The 18197-nt window shown below is 53.4% G+C and overlaps 2 protein-coding genes across 8 annotated transcripts in view; one reads left to right on the top strand and one right to left on the bottom strand.

The window, feature by feature from the left end:
* The first annotated feature begins 565 nt into the window (after positions 1-565).
* ARAF (A-Raf proto-oncogene, serine/threonine kinase) lies at positions 566-10923 on the top strand. Of its 6 annotated transcripts, none has more exons than XM_081222339.1 (16): positions 566-656; positions 1993-2147; positions 2287-2390; positions 3152-3254; positions 3345-3499; positions 3613-3711; positions 5138-5294; positions 5399-5426; positions 5511-5656; positions 5751-5953; positions 7677-7853; positions 7957-8003; positions 8534-8652; positions 8891-9022; positions 10013-10147; positions 10353-10923. In XM_081222339.1, exons 2-16 carry the CDS (start codon positions 2052-2054, stop codon positions 10485-10487), a joined length of 1836 nt encoding a protein of 611 aa, XP_081078465.1. In that variant the 5' UTR covers positions 566-656; positions 1993-2051; the 3' UTR covers positions 10488-10923. The 6 variants fall into 6 exon arrangements, with proteins under 6 accessions (XP_081078465.1, XP_081078464.1, XP_081078463.1 ...); XM_081222338.1 differs by having other exon boundaries at positions 3342-3499; XM_081222337.1 differs by lacking the exon at positions 566-656 and adding an exon at positions 663-800 and having other exon boundaries at positions 5153-5294.
* Positions 10924-11001: 78 nt separating this feature from the next.
* SYN1 (synapsin I) overlaps positions 11002-18197 on the bottom strand; it is a 43816-nt gene continuing 36620 nt past the window's right edge. Inside the window, exons 6-13 of one of the 2 annotated variants that reach the window (XM_081222342.1) lie at positions 17496-17558; positions 16033-16175; positions 15861-15935; positions 15531-15633; positions 14077-14223; positions 13635-13722; positions 12945-13536; positions 11002-11985 (exon numbers count right to left, since the gene is read on the bottom strand). In XM_081222342.1, the coding sequence (XP_081078468.1) occupies positions 11850-11985; positions 12945-13536; positions 13635-13722; positions 14077-14223; positions 15531-15633; positions 15861-15935; positions 16033-16175; positions 17496-17558 (1347 nt within the window). In that variant the 3' untranslated portion in view covers positions 11002-11849. The remainder of the gene's footprint in view (positions 11986-12944; positions 13537-13634; positions 13723-14076; positions 14224-15530; positions 15634-15860; positions 15936-16032; positions 16176-17495; positions 17559-18197) is intronic. The other variant, XM_081222343.1, reaches the window with a different exon arrangement.

Here is an 18197-nt window from a genome sequence, read left to right as displayed (position 1 = left end):
ACCTTCTACTATTAGTCTTTCAAAATCCTTATCAACTCCATTCCTAAAGGAAGCCTCCCCAAACAGCAGGCCGCCACTCCTAGAGCCACAGCCACGGCCACACTAGAGACTCGCTGTTATCAAAGGCTATGACTACAGTCTCTTAGAATTGGAAAACTTTGCAGATATTTGGTCTGATTCTAACCCATTTCAAAGACGGTAAAACTGAGACATAGGAAAATCCCAAATGGGTACTTAGGGCGCTGGGTCACACTGGAGCAAAAAGGACGCTTAAGGATCCCCCGCCCAAATTCGGGGATCCCTAAAGTCAGCCCCAGGTGACCAAAAAAAAAAAAAACACCCTGCTTGATTCCACTACGGCACGATTGGGGTTAAAGCCCATGGAACGCAGGTCTCCTCCCGACTGCGCCTGCGTGAGTCAGGACGTGCGAATTTGCCCTGGACCCTGACGTTTCAGGCAGCCCCTCCTAATGCGGAACACGACCCACATTCCGCCGGTCCTGCCTTGACAGGCGTGACCCTAATCCAATAAGAATGGAGGGCTGAGTCCTCCGGAGCCAATAGCCAAAGCCCAAGGGGCGGTGGAGGCGGACTCTGTAAGGAAACAAGAAGACAGGCCCAAGATGGAGGCGGCGGCGGCTGTAGCGGCGTGACAGGTGAGGGCGGGCCCGGCAGGGTTAGGTTTCTGGAGCGACCGCTGGGCTCGGGTAGGGAGCCGGGACCGAAAGCTCAGCTCCAGGATGGCTGCGCCTGGGCCCCAATGCCCCCCGCCCGGAACCGGAGGAGTGGTTTGACCCGGGGTGAGACCATCGTCGACAACGCGGGGGGGGGTAGCCTGGAATAGGGGTGCAAGGCTGCGGGGGATGGTTTCGCCCGTCGCGTGTGGCAGCGCGCCTGCGCAGAGCTGGAAGGCCCTCGGTGGGCGGGGCCGGGCCGAATGGGGCTTGCGTTGTGGTGTCTTGTCATGTGCAGTCCCTCTTAACCTCCTTAAGGTATCTGATGACCCTTGCTTACCGACAACGGGGAATGCGTGAAGACGTAGCTCACTTCTCTCTTTCCTTATTCTGGATCAGTGTCTAGCCCACTAGGAGAATGTTTGAGGATTCCCCCATTCCTCCTCTTTAACCCTCCCCAGCCTCCTTCCATTATCACCAGTAAGATGACTGCAACCCTTTCATTAGTTGTCAGGGAGAATTTTGGAGCGCCCTCCGCCCCACCCGCGCTTTACCCCCATTTATCTCACCTCAACCATGTCTGGTGATGCTCCATTACCCTCCTTTCCCCCATGACAGTGTCTGGTGACACCCGTTATCCACTCTTCTTCCCGTTACAGTCCCTAGTGACCCCTATTACATCTCCCCTCAGCGTAGTGTCTGCTGAGCCTCTATGAACTCCCCATCACAGTCTGGTGACTCCCATTAGCCACCTAACACGGTATCCATGAACCTACCATCATTACAGTTCAGGGCTTTGGGATGCCCACAGTGCCCTTATGAACACTGTTTGGTGCAATTCCCATTTCCCTCAAACTAAGGGCAGTATCTGATGATCCTCTGTTAGTTCCCCATCACCCTGTCTGTGACTCACCCCACACCACAGCATATGAACCGCCTTCTCCATTAGAAAGCCAGGGCAGCCTGTTCATGTCTATTATGTACCTGACAGGCCCCAGTGCAGTGCGTGCTGACTTCCCCGTTAGTCCCTAGCACGGAGACTTATGTGCTCCTGTGCCCTCCGGGACAGTGTGTGTACCTCTCACTATGTCCTACCCCCCACCCCACCCCGCCCTACGCAGTGAATCCGAGACCTTGGCACTTAAGTGTGAGACAGACAACAGGAGTGGCTGAGCAGAGGAGGAACTGGATCCCTTGGGCTGTGTGGAAATTAGGCTACAAGGAGTGACGTGGAGCTGGGAGATTGAATTTTTGACCCCTGCCACTTTGCTTCCAGACCATCATTATGGGACCTCTGAATTTTCCCTCTGTCTTCTAGGAGCCCCATGGCACCTGCTCAGCCCCACCTTAGCCCGTCTTGACAAAGTCCTAGGCTCCATGGAGCCACCACGGGGCCCCCCTGCCAACGGGGCCGAGCCGTCCCGGGCAGTGGGCACCGTCAAAGTGTACCTGCCCAACAAGCAACGCACGGTGGTGAGTCTGACGGGAGCAAAACTGGCAAGGGGTGGGCATGGACCCCGTTTTAAATCTTGGATCAGAAAGGTGACAAGGGCTGGGAGAGTCAGCTGGGGACCCCACTGAGTGCTGACTCCTCACATCTACACACACACAGGTGACTGTCCGGGATGGCATGAGTGTCTATGACTCTCTAGACAAGGCCCTCAAGGTGCGGGGACTCAATCAGGATTGCTGTGTGGTCTACCGGCTCATCAAGGGGTAAGTGTGGCACCGCCACCTCCAACTGGGTGCGCAGCCTTCCAGCCCCTCCTCAGAGTCATGTGACTCTCCACTCTGCTGTGCAGTCTCCGTTAGTCTTCTCTTCATTCAGTGAATCCGTGAGTGCATCCAGCTTTTGTCTTATTACTTCATTAGTTTATTGGCCTGTAAGGGCAGCAACTCATTTCCTTCTTGCACCCCAAATCCTCACCGTGCTCCGTCATGTCCTCCCGGAATTCATCTGTTTCATCTTTCACTGTTTTATCAATTTGTCAGCCCTCTCCTTCCTCCGTTTCCTTGTTCTCTGTCTGCTGTGTGGGCCTCGCTGACCTTCCATTTATTCCTCCGTTTTAGAGTTCCTTAACTTTTTTGTATTCAATTCACACATTGCTTTTTATTTGTTATTTCAGTGCCTCACCAGCTGCTTTGTTGGGGGCTTGCTCAGGACTTCTAAGATTTAGTTGTTTCTTCAGTCTCATTTGCTCCTCGTCTTGTGGCTAAGAGCATGGACTCTTCGCACTGTCCTGCCACTCACAATCCCTTGTGGCTCTGGACAAGTCATTTCATCCCCCTGAGCCTCAGTTTCCCCATACATAAAGTGGGGGCAAGGCTAGTACTAGTTCCTAGAGTTGCTGTACTGAGAATGAAGCATGTCATCTATTATTGCATGGATGGCAGGCTTGGAGGGACTTTTGGGGGGTTCCCTTCTTCCCCATGGCCCCGTCCACCCTCCCACTCACTCCCTTCCGTGCCTTCTGCAGGCGAAAGACAGTCACCGCCTGGGACACAGCCATTGCCCCCCTGGATGGCGAGGAGCTCATTGTGGAGGTCCTCGAAGACGTCCCCCTGACCATGCACAATTTTGTGAGTGCAGGGTAGAAAGTGGGGGCAGACCGTGGGTGTGGCGGGAGGGTCCCTGACCAGGCCTCAATCTTCTCTACTCTGTGACAGCAGGTACGGAAGACGTTCTTCAGCCTGGCCTTTTGTGACTTCTGCCTTAAGTTTCTGTTCCATGGCTTCCGCTGCCAAACCTGTGGATACAAGTTCCACCAGCATTGTTCCTCCAAGGTCCCCACAGTCTGTGTCGACATGAGTACCAACCGCCAACAGTGAGCCTGGCCTGGGGTGGGCAGGGGGATGGGGAGGACAGAGGCCCAGCCACAAGGCTCTTACAGACAGCTGACCCATTGTTCCCTTGCTTTACACCCTGAATGCCCTCAAGGTTCTACCACAGTGTCCAAGATTTGTCCGGAGGCTCCAGACAGCATGAGGCTCCCTCGAACCGCCCCCTGAATGAGCCACTCACCCCTCAGGGTCCCAGGTAGGGAACGCCTTAGCTGAAGCGCCGCTGTCAGAAGAAAAAGATCTGGAGGCCTCCGTAGAGTACAAGCCATACTTAAGTCATTTGTTTACTCCATGAACATTTATTTAGCACCTACAAGTGTGAGTAAGGGCATGGAGCTCTGGGGCCTTGGGTGAGTCCCCTAATCTCTCTGGGCCTTAGTTTTCTCATCTGTAAAGAGCAGATAATGACCATATAGGGTTCTGGTGAGGATTAAATGAGTTAAGACGTGTCCAATGCTTAGAACAAGATCTGGTATAAGATAAGTTCTTATTAATTATAATATATATCTATATATATGCATCTAACTACTTAGTTAATTCTTCCAGTATAACCACGCTCAAGCCTTTCCACTTTGAAATACATATTATTTTATCGTAAATTCCCTTTCACTTCTCCTTTATGTTAAGTATTATAATACTATAGTATTTCAATGTTGAAATATATTATTGCTCTAATATATCGTGTTCATATGATATGCATTTTATATATCTATATTTTATAATGTCAATATTTATATGATATATTTATGCTATTATGTGTTATGTTGATAATATTTTTATATAATGTAGAACATCAAACATTTTTATGTAATGTATGAAATAGTAAAGTTAGAGCATTATGTTATTTTTAATTATGGGTATATGTGAATAAATTATCTATGAATTGCATTTCAGGATAGTGAAGGGACCGTTAAGAAATATTTTTGTAACATTATAATATATTTAGTATATATCATGTATAACAGATGTGTATGTGTAACATATAACATTATTATACGATGTGTAAAGCATCATAATGTTAATATAGATAACATACTGTATGTTATATAATACATAATATATTTGAATAGTACATATAGTTATACAATATTATATATTGCTCTTCCCCCACTATCTGCATGGCTTGCTGTCCTTCCTTTAAGTCTTTGCTCAAATGTCACTTGCTCAGAGAAGCCTTTCCTGACATCACCAGGGACACTTCCTGTCTCCTTATGTTGCTTTAGTTTTTGCTTTATTGCACCTATCACCATTGGACATATTAAATATTCTTTGTTTTTTATTCCTCTTTTTTCCTGCTGCAGTCAGCCCCATGAGGGCAAGAACCTTTATTTGTTTTTTGCTTCTTTGTTTTTTTTTTAATTTTAAAATTTTAGTACAGTTCAAATCAGCATGTGTGTAGAACCTTTATTTGTTTCATTCACAGTTTTATTTCCACTACCTAGAATGGTATCTGGCACATGGCAGGCACTCAGTCAACGCTTCTTGAACAAATGCATAATAGTAATGACAGTGGACGTTTACTCTGTGTGAGCTAAACACACACTTAGGACGGGACGGGGCGGGGCGTGGGCGGTGGTGGCAGCTCTACTGGTTTTCTCATTCACTCGACAGTGATTTCACAGCCTTTCCCCTGCCAGCTCCTGTACCCAGCACCGCGACCCCAAGCACTTCCCCTTCCCTGCCCCGGCCAACGCCCCCCTGCAGCGCATCCGCTCCACATCCACCCCCAACGTCCACATGGTCAGCACCACGGCCCCCATGGACTCCGGCCTCATCCAGGTTGGTGTCGAGGTGGGAGGTCACGGGGGAGCACCGGGCAGAGGGGAGGGCCATTCCTGTTGTCTTCCATGTCCTCTCTCTGACGCCCAGCCCTCTTCTTCCAGCTCCCTGCCCAGAGTTTCAACACTGACGGTGAGCCCCCCGCTACCTGCACCCTGAGTCCCCCACCCCACCCCACCCCACCCGGCTCCACTCACATCCTCTCCGCAACTGCAGCTGCCGGGAATAGAGGTGGTGGCGATGGAACCCCCCGGGGGAGCCCCAGCCCAGCCAGCGTGTCCTCGGGGAGGAAGTCCCCACATTCCAAGTCCCCGTCAGAGCAGCGGGAGCGGAAGTCCTTGGCCGATGACAAGAAGAAAGTGGTGAGCTCCAAGGGGCACCTTTGGTGGGGGCACCGCAGGCCGAGTGATGAGGGGTGTGGGCAGGCCCCTGAGATGCCGCCCTTGTGGCCCGCAGAAGAATCTGGGGTACCGGGACTCGGGCTATTACTGGGAGGTGCCACCCAGTGAGGTGCAGCTGCTGAAGAGGATCGGGACGGGCTCGTTTGGGACCGTGTTTCGTGGGCGGTGGCACGGCGATGTGGCCGTGAAGGTGCTCAAGGTGGCCCAACCCACAGCTGAGCAGGCCCAGGCCTTCAAGAACGAGATGCAGGTGCTCAGGTGAGGTGGCTCGCGCGCAGGGATGGGGGCAGGGGCGGTGGGCACCGCCTTGGTGCCTCTCTGGGGAAAGGCCATACTGAAGGCACTTCCTGCACATCCCCTGTGTTTGTGTGGTGTTACAACCATAATGGTAAGTTTCTTCTCTATCAGAGAAGCCCCTTTCCCCTCTGAGAAAGGGGTATGTTTAGGGGACCTCTGGTCACATTGGTGTTTGCGTTTGTGTAAATACTGATATTACTTAATGGCTCTGCCTCCAAAATGTGGGTCTTTTCATTTGTCTGCTGTGAAATGGGTATCACTAATGTTACTGTGGTACTTACATCAATAGCATAATGTGAGTTCACTGCATCGCCAGGCAGCCTGGCATCCTTCCCTCTCCTCTGCTTGTTCTGCATCATTAGTATATGTTTATTGTGTTGCCTTGTTATTAATTATAACAATACCATACTTTAAAGAACAGTATTAGAACTATAAACAGAACCATAACTTAATCATTGTTTGATTAATGATTGTGGTTGCTCTACCTAATATATCATTCATACTATATTAACTCATTTGTGCTAAGAAACCCTGGCGCTCCGTTTTTGCCACCCTAGTTCCTACCACTCCTGGGGTTGCCAGTGTGGGCTTTCCCCTCTGACAAGTGGGCACAACTGTGTTGCAGAGTTGACATTATCGTAATTCCTTGTGCTATTTTAATACTCATCCTCATAATGGATGCCACAGTAAGGAAATTTTCAGTCTCTGCTCCTCTCTACGAAATGGCAATGAATTGAGCAGGCTGTGAATTTGCATTGTGTTCGTATTGAAACTATAACCTAACTGCTGTGAAGAATACTAATGCGCTGTGAGCAAAATTGCAGAAGCGTTGTTGATGTTCTTTGCGTGTAAGTTACCATTGTAACTGCAGTTAATACTTCTATAAGGAATGAAAGTTTTCTTCTAAATGAGGGTGGCTCCGTTCATATAGGACAGAGTTTCTGTCAGGTAACCTAGGTACCCAGTAGCGATAACAGCAAGGACAGTGATGTTTTCAGAGTGCTTGCTTGTGTTCAGCTGTTCTCATAAGCACCTTACAGGTTATTTACTCACATATTCCTCCCAACACCCCTGTCAGGTAGCTCACAGAATTATCACAGTTTTTCAGTTGAGGAAAATGAGGCACAGAGAAGTTAAGTGTCTTCCCTGAGATTGTACAGTGAGTACCCAGGGAAGCCTGGATTGGAACTTAGGATCTAATTTGAGTCCAAATCCCAAGCTCTTTACCTCTAAGCCTCTCATGGTTAACAGGATATAGTCACACATCACTGATATTTTTACCCAGCATTTATCAATATTATGTTGATATATCACTGATGAAGGTTGGCATTCCACTTTCTCATCTCAAATGGTCACAGGCTCAGGTCATGGTCAGGGTCAGAGGTATGGCAGGTATTGATGATTAAGACACTCCTGGTCAGTAGGGGGTGAGGGGTGATCCCTCCCTCCTGCTTTTGTTGGGAGACTTGGATGAGGAAGCCCAGGACGTAAGCGCCCAGCGTGGAATCATAGCCCAGCAAACATGTCTCACAACTTCATTGAATCTGGCCATAGTCTGGCCCTGAGCCTCCTGAAAGCCAAGGTGGGGATGATGGCAGAAGGCAGCAGTGAACAGCGCCATTCCCAATGCTCAGAAAGTTGCTGTTTACCCTCCCTGCCCTGATACCTTCTGCCCTGCCTGCAGGAAGACACGTCACGTCAACATCTTGCTATTCATGGGCTTCATGACCCGGCCGGGATTTGCTATCATCACACAGTGGTGCGAGGGCTCTAGTCTCTACCGCCACCTGCACGTGGCCGACACACGCTTCGACATGGTCCAGCTCATTGATGTGGCCCGGCAGACTGCCCAGGGCATGGAGTGAGCGTCCTGGCCCGGGGACTAGGGAGGGGCCTGGGGGATCCGGGGGTGGGGAGATGAGGTAGCCCCCAGACAATCTGACACCTGCTTGTACTCCCAACAGCTACCTCCATGCCAAGAACATCATCCACCGAGATCTCAAGTCTAACAGTATCTACATGTTCCTCTAAGGGCTGGGCTGGGGTGGGGGGCATCAAACAGGCTTAGAGGGATGGCTCTTGTGGGAGGCTTTCTGGGGGCAAACAGGGAGGGGCACGTGTGGCATTTCCCTTTGCCAGGTGCCAGAGCTGTGGCTGGTGAGGGGCCTTTAATGGGAGTCTCTTGGTCAGGAGTCAGGATTTTGGCTGGTTCAGGTGCTCTTCTTCGGGACTCTGGTCAGGGTCTGAGGAACGGCAGCTGTGGAGGGCGTTAGGGGGAGCTCCTGACCAGTGTCACAGGCATGGTGAGTGTGGGTGCCATTAGAGGAGCTTCCTAGTCAGGAGTCACAGGAGGGCCAAGTGTAGGGGGCATTAATTGGAGCTCCCCACCCAAGTCAAGGTTGTGGCTAGTTTGTGTGACATTGCGGGGCTTCTGGTCAGGGTTAGAGGCATGACTGGTGTGGAGGTGTCAACGAGAGCCTCCCAGTCAGGGCGAGAAGCCTGGCTACTGGGAGTCCCTGTAGTGGCCCTTGACCCTGGCGGACATCTTCCTACACGAGGGGCTCACGGTGAAGATCGGGGACTTCGGCCTGGCCACAGTGAAGACGCGGTGGAGTGGGGCCCAGCCTTTGGAGCAGCCCTCGGGCTCTGTGCTATGGATGGTGAGTTGGGCCAGGCTGGACTGGGGGCATATAGGGACATGGGCTGCTGGGCTAGGATGTGGGAGGCCAAGTGGGGCCGGGGATGCCTGTACCCCGAGGTGTGGGTGTCTGGACTGCTCATGCTTCACCCCGTGTGGGTGGCTCTGAGTTACACCCAGTGTGGCTGGTGGGCCCTGGGCCTATGGGCCAGTCATTTGCTGACCTCCACATTCCTCCTGCCCGGTCTGGCCTATTGAAGGCAGCTGAGGTGATCCGTATGCAGGACCCGAACCCCTACAGCTTCCAGTCGGATGTCTACGCCTATGGGGTTGTGCTCTACGAGCTCATGACCGGCTCGCTGCCTTATAGCCACATTGGCAGCCGTGACCAGGTGAGCCCCATGCCTTACCTGCTATCTCCCAGGCCAAGGGATCCCCTCAGCCTCCAAACCTCTGATCTCCACCTTTGCACAGACCAGGAACACCACACTTCCCCCAGAAACCCCAAGTTTTCTGAGCTGAGGATTCCCAGATTCCTCTGGGTCTTCCCTACCCAGAATTCCCTCCTTCACCCACATCTACTCCTCTGGGTCCTCAGAGTCCAGAATCTCCTGAATCCCTTATACCCAGAATCCCCCTAGGCCCCCAAAAGCCCAGAAGCCCTCTGGACCCCTGGACACACACAGTCCTCTGGCCTGGGTACTCAAACTCTCCAAAGTCCCCAAAGCCCGGAATCCCATTTCTCCCAGAAACAATCCCTTTGTACTTCTGGAATCCTCACAGATACCTACAACCATTCAGGCCTTAGGTATCTGTCAGACTTCAGGGCCCTTGAATCCACAGTACTCTAGGCCCCAGACATTTCTCCAGGTTCAAGGCCTGGAATCTCCCAGACCCTCAGAAACCCAGGATCCTGTAGGCTTCACGTACCAATAGTCTTTGGGTCTTGAGCACTCACAGTCGTACGGACCACGTGGACCCATAGTCCTGTAGGCCCCAGACCTCTACAGAAATACAAACTACTGAGGGCTAGAATCCTTTAGCTTCCTCCAGACCCAGAACTTCATGTTTCCCCCAGACTCAGTACTTTCTAGGCCTCTAAGCCCCCTAGAAACCTGTGGACCCATAATCATCTGGGCCCCGGATACCTACAGTCCTTGACTTCCCCCAAGCTTAAATCCTTCTGTTCTGTAAGCAGAGAATCCTAAGTCCTCAGAGACCCAGACTCTTTAGATCCACAAGATACCCACAATCCTCTGGGCCCCAATACCCAGAATACCCCAGTTCTCCTAAAAGGAGCCCTCCAGGTCCCTCAAGACTCAGAATTCCCTGGGCTTCCCAGCCCAGACCCCCAGATCACCCTATTCCTGTCCCCCTCCCAGATTATCTTTATGGTGGGCCGTGGCTATCTGTCCCCGGACCTCAGCAAAATCTCCAGCAACTGCCCCAAGGCCATGAGGCGCCTGCTGTCTGACTGCCTCAAGTTCCAGCGGGAGGAGCGGCCCCTCTTCCCCCAGGTGGGCCGAGGAGGAGGGCTGGACACCCTGGGGTGGGAGCCTCTGAGGAGAAGGACTCTGAGGTGTGAATGTGAACTGTGTTGTGTTCAAGGCTCCGAGGTGTACAGTGTGTGTGAGTGTGTGCTTCCCCATTAGGCTGGGGTCTGGGGGTGTCGGGGTGCCCACGCGGCTCTGGACACCCCTCCTCACCCGCCCCTGCCCCCAGATCCTGGCCACGATTGAGCTGCTGCAGCGGTCACTCCCCAAGATTGAGCGGAGTGCCTCCGAACCCTCCTTGCACCGTACCCAGGCTGATGAGTTGCCTGCCTGCCTACTCAGCGCAGCCCGCCTTGTGCCTTAAGCCCTACCCCCAGCCACCAGGGAGCCAATCTCAACCTGCCACGCCAAGGAGCCCTGTCCACCAACCAATCAATGTTCTGTCTCTGCCCCGTTACTGCCTCAGGATCCCCCATCCCTGCCCTGGGAGATGAGGGGGTGCCCATGTACTTTTCAAGTTCTTCTGGAATGGGGGGACCCTCGAAGACCGAGACCCCTGCGTCCTCCATAATTCGGTTTCCTCTTGGCTTTGGCGATACTTCCAAATTCAGGAGCTCCTCCATCTCCAACGGCTGGGATTTGTGGCAGGGATTCCACTCAGAACCTCTCTGGAATTTGTGCCTGATGTGCCTTCCACTGGATTTTGGGGTCCCCAGCACCCCATGTGTGTTTTGGGGGTCCCCTCTGTCTCCCACCATTCAAGGACTCCCCTCTTTCTTCACCAAGAAGCACAGAATTCTGCTGGGCCTTTGCTTGTTTATTTTTCTTCCCGACTCTTCTCATGGGGTTCAGAGCCGCTGAGGGGTGAGGGTGAGTCCAGGCAAGGGTTGGAGGTTGGGGGTAGGTGCGGACCACACAAACAGCGCCACTGCACGCATCACCACAGGCGGCACGATGAACGAGGACCACATATGCCAAGCACGGCACGAGAGGAGGCCACGTCAGTCACAGACACAGACATCACTGCAAAGGTGGGGAAGTGGGGGGACCACTGGCCTGTGTGCAAAGGATTCTGGGAGGATGGGTGGAGTTTGCATATTTAAAGACAGCTGTCAGAGGCAGGAGAGTGGGGTAGGGGTCCCTGGGGAACTGGGGGGTCCTAGCAGTGGGAGGAGCTCCCAGTGCGTTGAGTGGGGTTGGTTGGTGGGGGGGGGGTGAAGGGAAATCCTTGGGGAGCTGGCTGGGGGCAGTTGAAAGGTGGATCTCCAGAGATGGGAGATCCATAGAAAGGGTCTCAAAGGTAGGGGTTTCTTAAGGATTTGGGAAATTTTGATGGGGAACAAGGTGAGCTTGAGAGATCTGGTACCAGGAGTGGGGTTTTCCAGGAATTTCAGGGCTCCGGGAGTTGCCTGGTGTTTGGGAGAGCTTCCAGAAAGGAAAATGCACTCTGAGGGCACCAGGAGTGGAGGTCTTCGGGGATTTGGAGGTTCTAAAACTGAGAAGTAGGTCTCAGTTGTTGAAAGGCCTTGGGAATTCTAAACATGAGAACTGGATTTAGGACCAGGAGTGAGGTTTCCCCAGGGACTTGGGCATTCTGAGGAGTGAGAAGAGGGATCTTGGCGATCCAGGAGAGGGCTTCTCAAGGGATGAGATTCCAAAAGTGAGAAATAGATTCAGGGCCCAGACAGGGGTCGCCCAGGGATTTGGGGGCTCTCAGGGTGGGGTGTCAGTCGGAGAAGAGGCTGGCGAAAGACTTCCTCAGGCTGCGGATGGTCTCAGCTTTCACCTCGTCCTGGCTAAGGCTGGGCCTGGGCGGGGCTGGCTCTGGAAGGTTGAAGGCATTGGTCAGAGACTGGGATTTGCTAGAGAGAAACAAGGTGGAGGCGTGGGAGGAAGGGGGGGAGAGGAAGGGAGGAGGGGGAGAGAAACACAACGTTACCCCAGGCCCGGCCCCAGCCCTGCCCCTCTGGTCCTGGGGCTGTGCCTGTGACCCTCCCACCCCCCAGCAGGGGCCTGGACCCTGAGGGATTCTCAGGACGGATGGAGGAGCCCTGGGCCAGGCTGGGAGGACTTGGATCCAAGGTGAAGAAGCCTGGGGTTGATGGGAAGAGTTCTGGGCTGAATCTTCTCTCATAATTCTAGGCTAGACTGGGAGGAGTGTGATATAAAGGTGACGATGGGCAGGGAGGTTTCCAGTCTAAGGGTGAGGAGTCCAGAAAAGGGGTGGTGGTTCTTGGACCGAGGACAGGCTGGGAGGGGCAAATCTAAGGGGGAGCAGTTGGGTGGGGCAGGGAGGACTTCTGAGCTAAGAGAGGAGGTCTGGAATGGACCAGAAGAGGCAGAGAGGATGGTGTGATTTGGGAGGAGACTGAGATGGGCTAGAAGGGAGCCTAGACTGTAGGAAAAGCATGAGGACGACTGGGAAGAGTGAAGTAACATAGGAGGACTGTGGATTGGGCCAGGAGGAGTTTGCGGGTTCGGCTGGGGGGAGTCAGGTGGGGCACGAGGAGGATGGGTTTGGCAGGGAAGCACTGAAGGAGGGTCAGCAAGGCGCCTGGGGTGGGCCGAGAGGAGCTGGGCTGGGGGGCTTTCCCAGGGCCTACTGGGAGGATTCTGCACTTCAAAGGGGGTTTCTCTAGGATGGAGGGCAGGAGCCTCTGTGAAATGGGAGGCGTCTGGCCCAGACTGGAACTGGAGAGAGAGCTCTCGGGAGCCTTGTACAGGACCTGGGTCTGAGGAACCTGGGAGCTGGGGCTGCCCTCCAGGTGCAGGAGCGCATTCTGTGAGCAGCAAGGCGAGGGCTGCTGTGGGGTCCCCTTACTTGAGCTGGGGGTGTGGGGGTCCCCCGGCAGCGGCGGTGGCAGGTGGTGGCACGTCCTGGCTGGGTTTCTGGGCCAGCTGTGGCTTGGTGGGACGTCCAGCGGGGCCCGAGCCACTGGGTCGCGGCTGCTGCGTGGTGGGTGGCCCAGTGCGGGGCATGGGACCCGCCTGGCTGGCCTGGCGTGTGGGGCCGGCAGGGCCTGGGGGTTTCTGGGGTGGGCCCTGGCGCTGCTGACCACCCGGTGGAGCCCCTGAGGCCTTTGGCGGAGCCTGACCAGCGGCCGATGTCTGACGAGTAGCCTGTGGGGGGCCTGCCTGGCGCTGGGGAGAGGGGGAGGCGGGCGGGCGGGCTGCTGGAGGTGCCCCGGGGCCTCCCGCCACTGGCCGGGATTGGCGGCCTTGACCCTGGGGCAGCGGTGTGGCCTGGGACGCAGGCTGCTGGGGCGCTGATGTGGGACTCGGTAGGCGCTGGGGCAGGGGGCTGCCAGCTGGGGGTCCAAGGCCCGAAAGGTGCTGCTGACCCTGCGGGGTCGGGCGCTGCTGCAACGGGGGTCCCTGGCGTTGGGGGCCTGGGCCCGGCTGTGGAGGGCCGCCTGAGGGGCAGAGAGAAAGTGCACACGTGAGAGCGAGCAAGTGAGAGGTGGGGGGCTGCCGGCAGGGTCCGGGCCCAGGAAGCTGGCCCCTCACTTACCCTGTGGCGGGGGTCGTTGCTGAGCTGGGGGCCCCGCGGGCTGCTGGGAGGTCTGGCGGCCCAAGGGCAGGGCCCCTGGGGATGGAGTCTGCGGCAGAGGAGTGGAGCAGGAGAGGTTAAAAATAGTTACCAGCCGGTGGAGCATCAGCCAATCAGAATGACATGGGTTCCCTGTGTGCTGGGTGTTGCCGCATTTGTGGCTGAGCTGAGAGGATGGCAGGTTGTGGGGTGCGGGACTCACTCCCAGGGGAGGGGTCAGGAGGCACTCAGGGAAGTCAGGGTAGCAGCTACTTATCATTTTTTAAAATAGTTGGTAACTGCTGCAACACGGGTGTGTCATGGCGATGCCCTTAGCCTGCTGATTATCAGCTCTGTGACACAGTATGACCAAGGGCTGGCCTGCCCACCACTAGCCTCCAAGGGCCAGAGCCAGGGGCCTGACCTGGCTGTGGGAGCCCCTGCCGGGAGATGCATCCCGCTGCCGCTGCCGGGGCAGGGCCTGGGCCATCTTGTTGACCACAAGCTCTACGATGAGTTGCTTGTCTTCATCCTGGTGGTCACCGATGAGCGGCATGGAGGAGCCCACCACCTGGGGAGGGAGAAGGGATCCAGTGAGGAGAGAAGCAGGAAGTGCATGGGAGGGTGACGATGACGAAGTGCTGTAACTTGGGAAAAGGCATGACTGGCGGCTGCCCAGGAAACCAACTTCAGTATGGGAAACACCAATTACGCAGTGTGGGGAAGGCTTGTCTTTTACAAGATACCTTACAGCTTAGGACATACTAGCAAGGGTGAGCTAACGAGGGCCTACCGGCCAAACGGGCCCAGCACCTGTTTCTGTGCAGCCCCAGGCCCCGGAGCTAAGGATGGGTTTTACATATTTTAATGATTGAAAAAAACCCCAAAAGATTTCATGACGTGAAAATTATATGAAATTTAAATTTCACTGTCCACAAAGCAAGTTTCATGGGAACACAGCCACCCTTACTTTCTTGCCATATTGTCTGTGGCTGCTCTTGCAGATTGAGGAGCTGCGGTAGAGACTGTATGGCCCACAAAGCCTAAAATACGCACCATCTGGCCTCGACAGAAAACGTTTGCCAATCCCTGCTTTATAGTTTACTAGGTGCTCTGTGTTTTACAAAGAACTCTGTGGTTTACATGGTACTTTACAGTTTACAAAGCTCCTTGCCCTTTACAAAGGACTGTTACATATATGGTGTGTTTAGACTTTGGAAAGTGCTTTGCAAAGGGCACCACTGTTTACAAGATGCTTTACCACGTATAAAGCGCTACCGTTTACCATGCACTCAGAAGTTTCAAGGTATTTTACAGTTTGCAAATTCCTTTACTGTTTACCGGGGACACTGCTGCTGCTTATAAAGAGCTTTAGAATTTTGAAAGTGCTTTGCTTGAATAACGAGGATTTCCCGGTTTACAGAGCTCCTCTTTAAAATAATTTCATAAAGCACTTTGCTGTTCACCAAGCAGTACCTTCCTAAGGTACTTTACAGTTTACAGAATGCTTTAGTATCAGCCACCACTCTCTATAAAGTTCTTCATAGCTTACAAAGTACTTTGCTGTTGGTCCAGTACAAATTCACAGAACACTAAAGGTTACTAAGTGCTTGGTCATTCACCAGAATGTCTCAGTTCACAGAGGACGTTATAGCTTCACAAGTGTTTTGCTCTTCACTAAACATGTCCAAGTTCACAGAGCCGTTTAGAATTTAGTATTTTGCCATTTGCCAGGGATGTCCCGGTTCACAAGGCACTTTACAGTTTTACATCTTGCCATTTGCTGAGGGCTCTCTAGGCCCTGGCGTGCTTCACAGTGTTGCTGCCCTGCACCTGCTCCCCCGTCTGTGCCCCCACCAAATTCTGGGGTGCTCCTACCTCAATGATGTGATCCCTTCCGTCCTTGCCATGAAGCGCTTCCACCGCGCAGATGTCCAGTCCCCCGAAGATCTCTGAGCACGTGTCCACCCACAGCTTGTACCTGCCAAGACACAAGGCAAGGCAGCCCGTCAGTGCCTGGTCTGGGCGGCCACACTTCTACCTCCCACCCCCGAGTTCAGGCTGCGCAGATATCCAGTCCCCCGAAGATCTCTGAGCACGTGTCCACCCACAGCTTGTACCTGCCAAGACACAAGGCAAGGCAGCCCGTCAGTGCCTGGTCTGGGCGGCCACACTTCTACCTCCCACCCCCGAGTTCAGGCCGCCCACCTGTCAGACATGGCGATCTGCTCGAGCATCGCAGAGCCGGTGTTGGTCTTCCAGTTTCCTGACACTGACGTCCTCCTGGAGAGTAAGAAGAGACAGGAGAGAGGCTTGGGGGGCCTGGGCTGCACGAGGCAGGGCAGGGGACCCCTACCCAGGCCTTGGTCTCCTTCCTCACATGTAGGCCTTGTAGTTCTGCCCGATCTTCTGGACGCGCACGTCGTATTTGGCATCAATGAAGGGCTCGGCAGTGGCATATGTCTTGGTCAGTGCCACGACACTTGCGATGTCCTGGAAGTCATGCTGGTTGTCCACCTTGACCTGTGGGAGTGGGGTGGGGAGCAGGGCCCGGTCAGGAGGGGGCGGCAGTCGGGGTGCCTTGGGGCAAATGACACAGGTGAGGTGAGTGCACAGCGATTCGGTGGACACCCCAAGGCACTCAAGCATGCATTAATTCTGGGTCTCCTGGTTTTTCTTTTTTTTTTTTTTTTTTTCTTTTTGCGGTACACGGGCCTCTCACTCCTGTGGCCCCTCCCGTTGCGGAGCACAGGCTCCGGACGCGCAGGCCCAGCGGCCATGGCTCACGGGCCCAGCCGCTCCGCGGCATATGGGATCCTCCCGGACCGGGGCACGAACCCGTATCCCCTGCATCGGCAGGCGGACTCTCAACCACTGCGCCACCAGGGAGGCCCCTCCTGGTTTTTACATGTACACACAGACACTAAATTGGGTGTCTACAACTCTGTGAACACACAAAACCCGATCTTTAGACTTGTTTACTTTAAATGGTTAAGTTGTATGGTATGTGAATTATATCTCAATAAAGCTGTGGGAAAATTGTGTGTATATACAGTACATACATGTGGGCACCCAGACAAAATCAATTGTACACACAATATATAAACATACAGAAGCATGGACACACTCAAACATACAGATTACAAGTCTGCTTTTTATGGACACACAGACAAAATCGGATGGACAGCATACAGGACCCCAAGACCCTCGAATGTAAAAGATGATGTAGTGTGTGTTCAACACAGAGGCCTGCCTATATACAGACACAGTGCTGGATACACTAACAAAATAACAGGACACACAAAACTGGCTGAACGCATGATAGAAAATTGGGCCACCAAAATGTAAGAATATGAGGAAAAATACAAATAGATAAAGGACACACGATTATACAGAATTATTGTGTGCACTGAATACACAATATACTTCTAACAGGCATACCTTCTCGGAGATACTGTGGGTTCAGTTCCGGACCACCGCCATAAAGCGAAGGTCACAATAAAGCAAGTCACACAATTTTTGCACACAATTTTTTTGGTTTCCCAGTGCATATAAAAGTTATGCTTATACTGTAATCTGTTAAGTGTGCAATACATCTAAGTGTCTAAGAAAAACAATGTACATACCTTAATTAAAAAATACTTTATTGCTAAAAGATGCTAACCATCATCTGACAACGCAGGGTTGTCACGAACCTTCAATTTGTAAAAAAAATGTAGTATCTGTGAAGCGCAATAAAGCGAAGTGCAATATAACGAGGTATGCCTGTACTTATATCTGCGTGATGCCAGGAACATGCATCTTTTACAAGCACGCACGTACAAAGCCCACCCGGGGACTTACCTTACCCATCCCAGAGTGTGCGTGCCCCATCTTCACAACCACAGGGTACGTTGTGCTGCTGAGCTGGTAGGGTGGAAAGGGAGAGCATGGTCAGGGCAGGAGGGCTGACAGCCATGGCTGGGGGTGGTGCTGAGGGGAGCCCATCCAGCGGGAGCCACACTGAGAGCGATTTTCCCAGAAGAGGTAGGTCAGAGACAGCCAGCCACCAGCTTGGGGTCACACAGTACCTCGGAGCCCAGAATTGAACCCAGAGCCCTGCCTTCCTGTCCCTCCCTCCACCACCCCCAAGTCCCAGACTTCCCGCCTCTGCTTTCCTGGGCAGAGTCATGGGGTAGGGGTGGGGGATTTTCCGGAAAAGGGAAAGTTTGTTTTTACAGTGAATGGATGATAGAGAAGTGAGTGTGTGCATGTGCATGCGTGGGGGTGTAGTGGCGAGCATGTAGCAACTGGACCCCTCAGCCAGGCCTTGTGTGTGTCTCCTCCACACACATACACAACCCAGAGACACACAACCCCTCAGAACTCAGATCTACACAGCCAAACCCAGAGCTTCCCACACATGCTGAGACCCACGCAGTGGAAAGATCCACCACCAACACTGGTTCCGGAGCATGCCTTACTGTGTGGCTGCACGGAGACCCTCACAGCCAGCCCGCCAGCCCAGCAGCACACACTCAACACTCGTAGACACGCAATCAACAC

Source organism: Mesoplodon bidens (genome assembly GCF_964165515.1).
Source record: "Mesoplodon bidens genome assembly, chromosome: X".
In the NCBI taxonomy this organism is placed as follows: domain Eukaryota; kingdom Metazoa; phylum Chordata; class Mammalia; order Artiodactyla; family Ziphiidae; genus Mesoplodon; species Mesoplodon bidens.
Note: the sequence above shows the minus strand (reverse complement) of the source record. Positions and strands in the feature narration are given on the sequence as shown.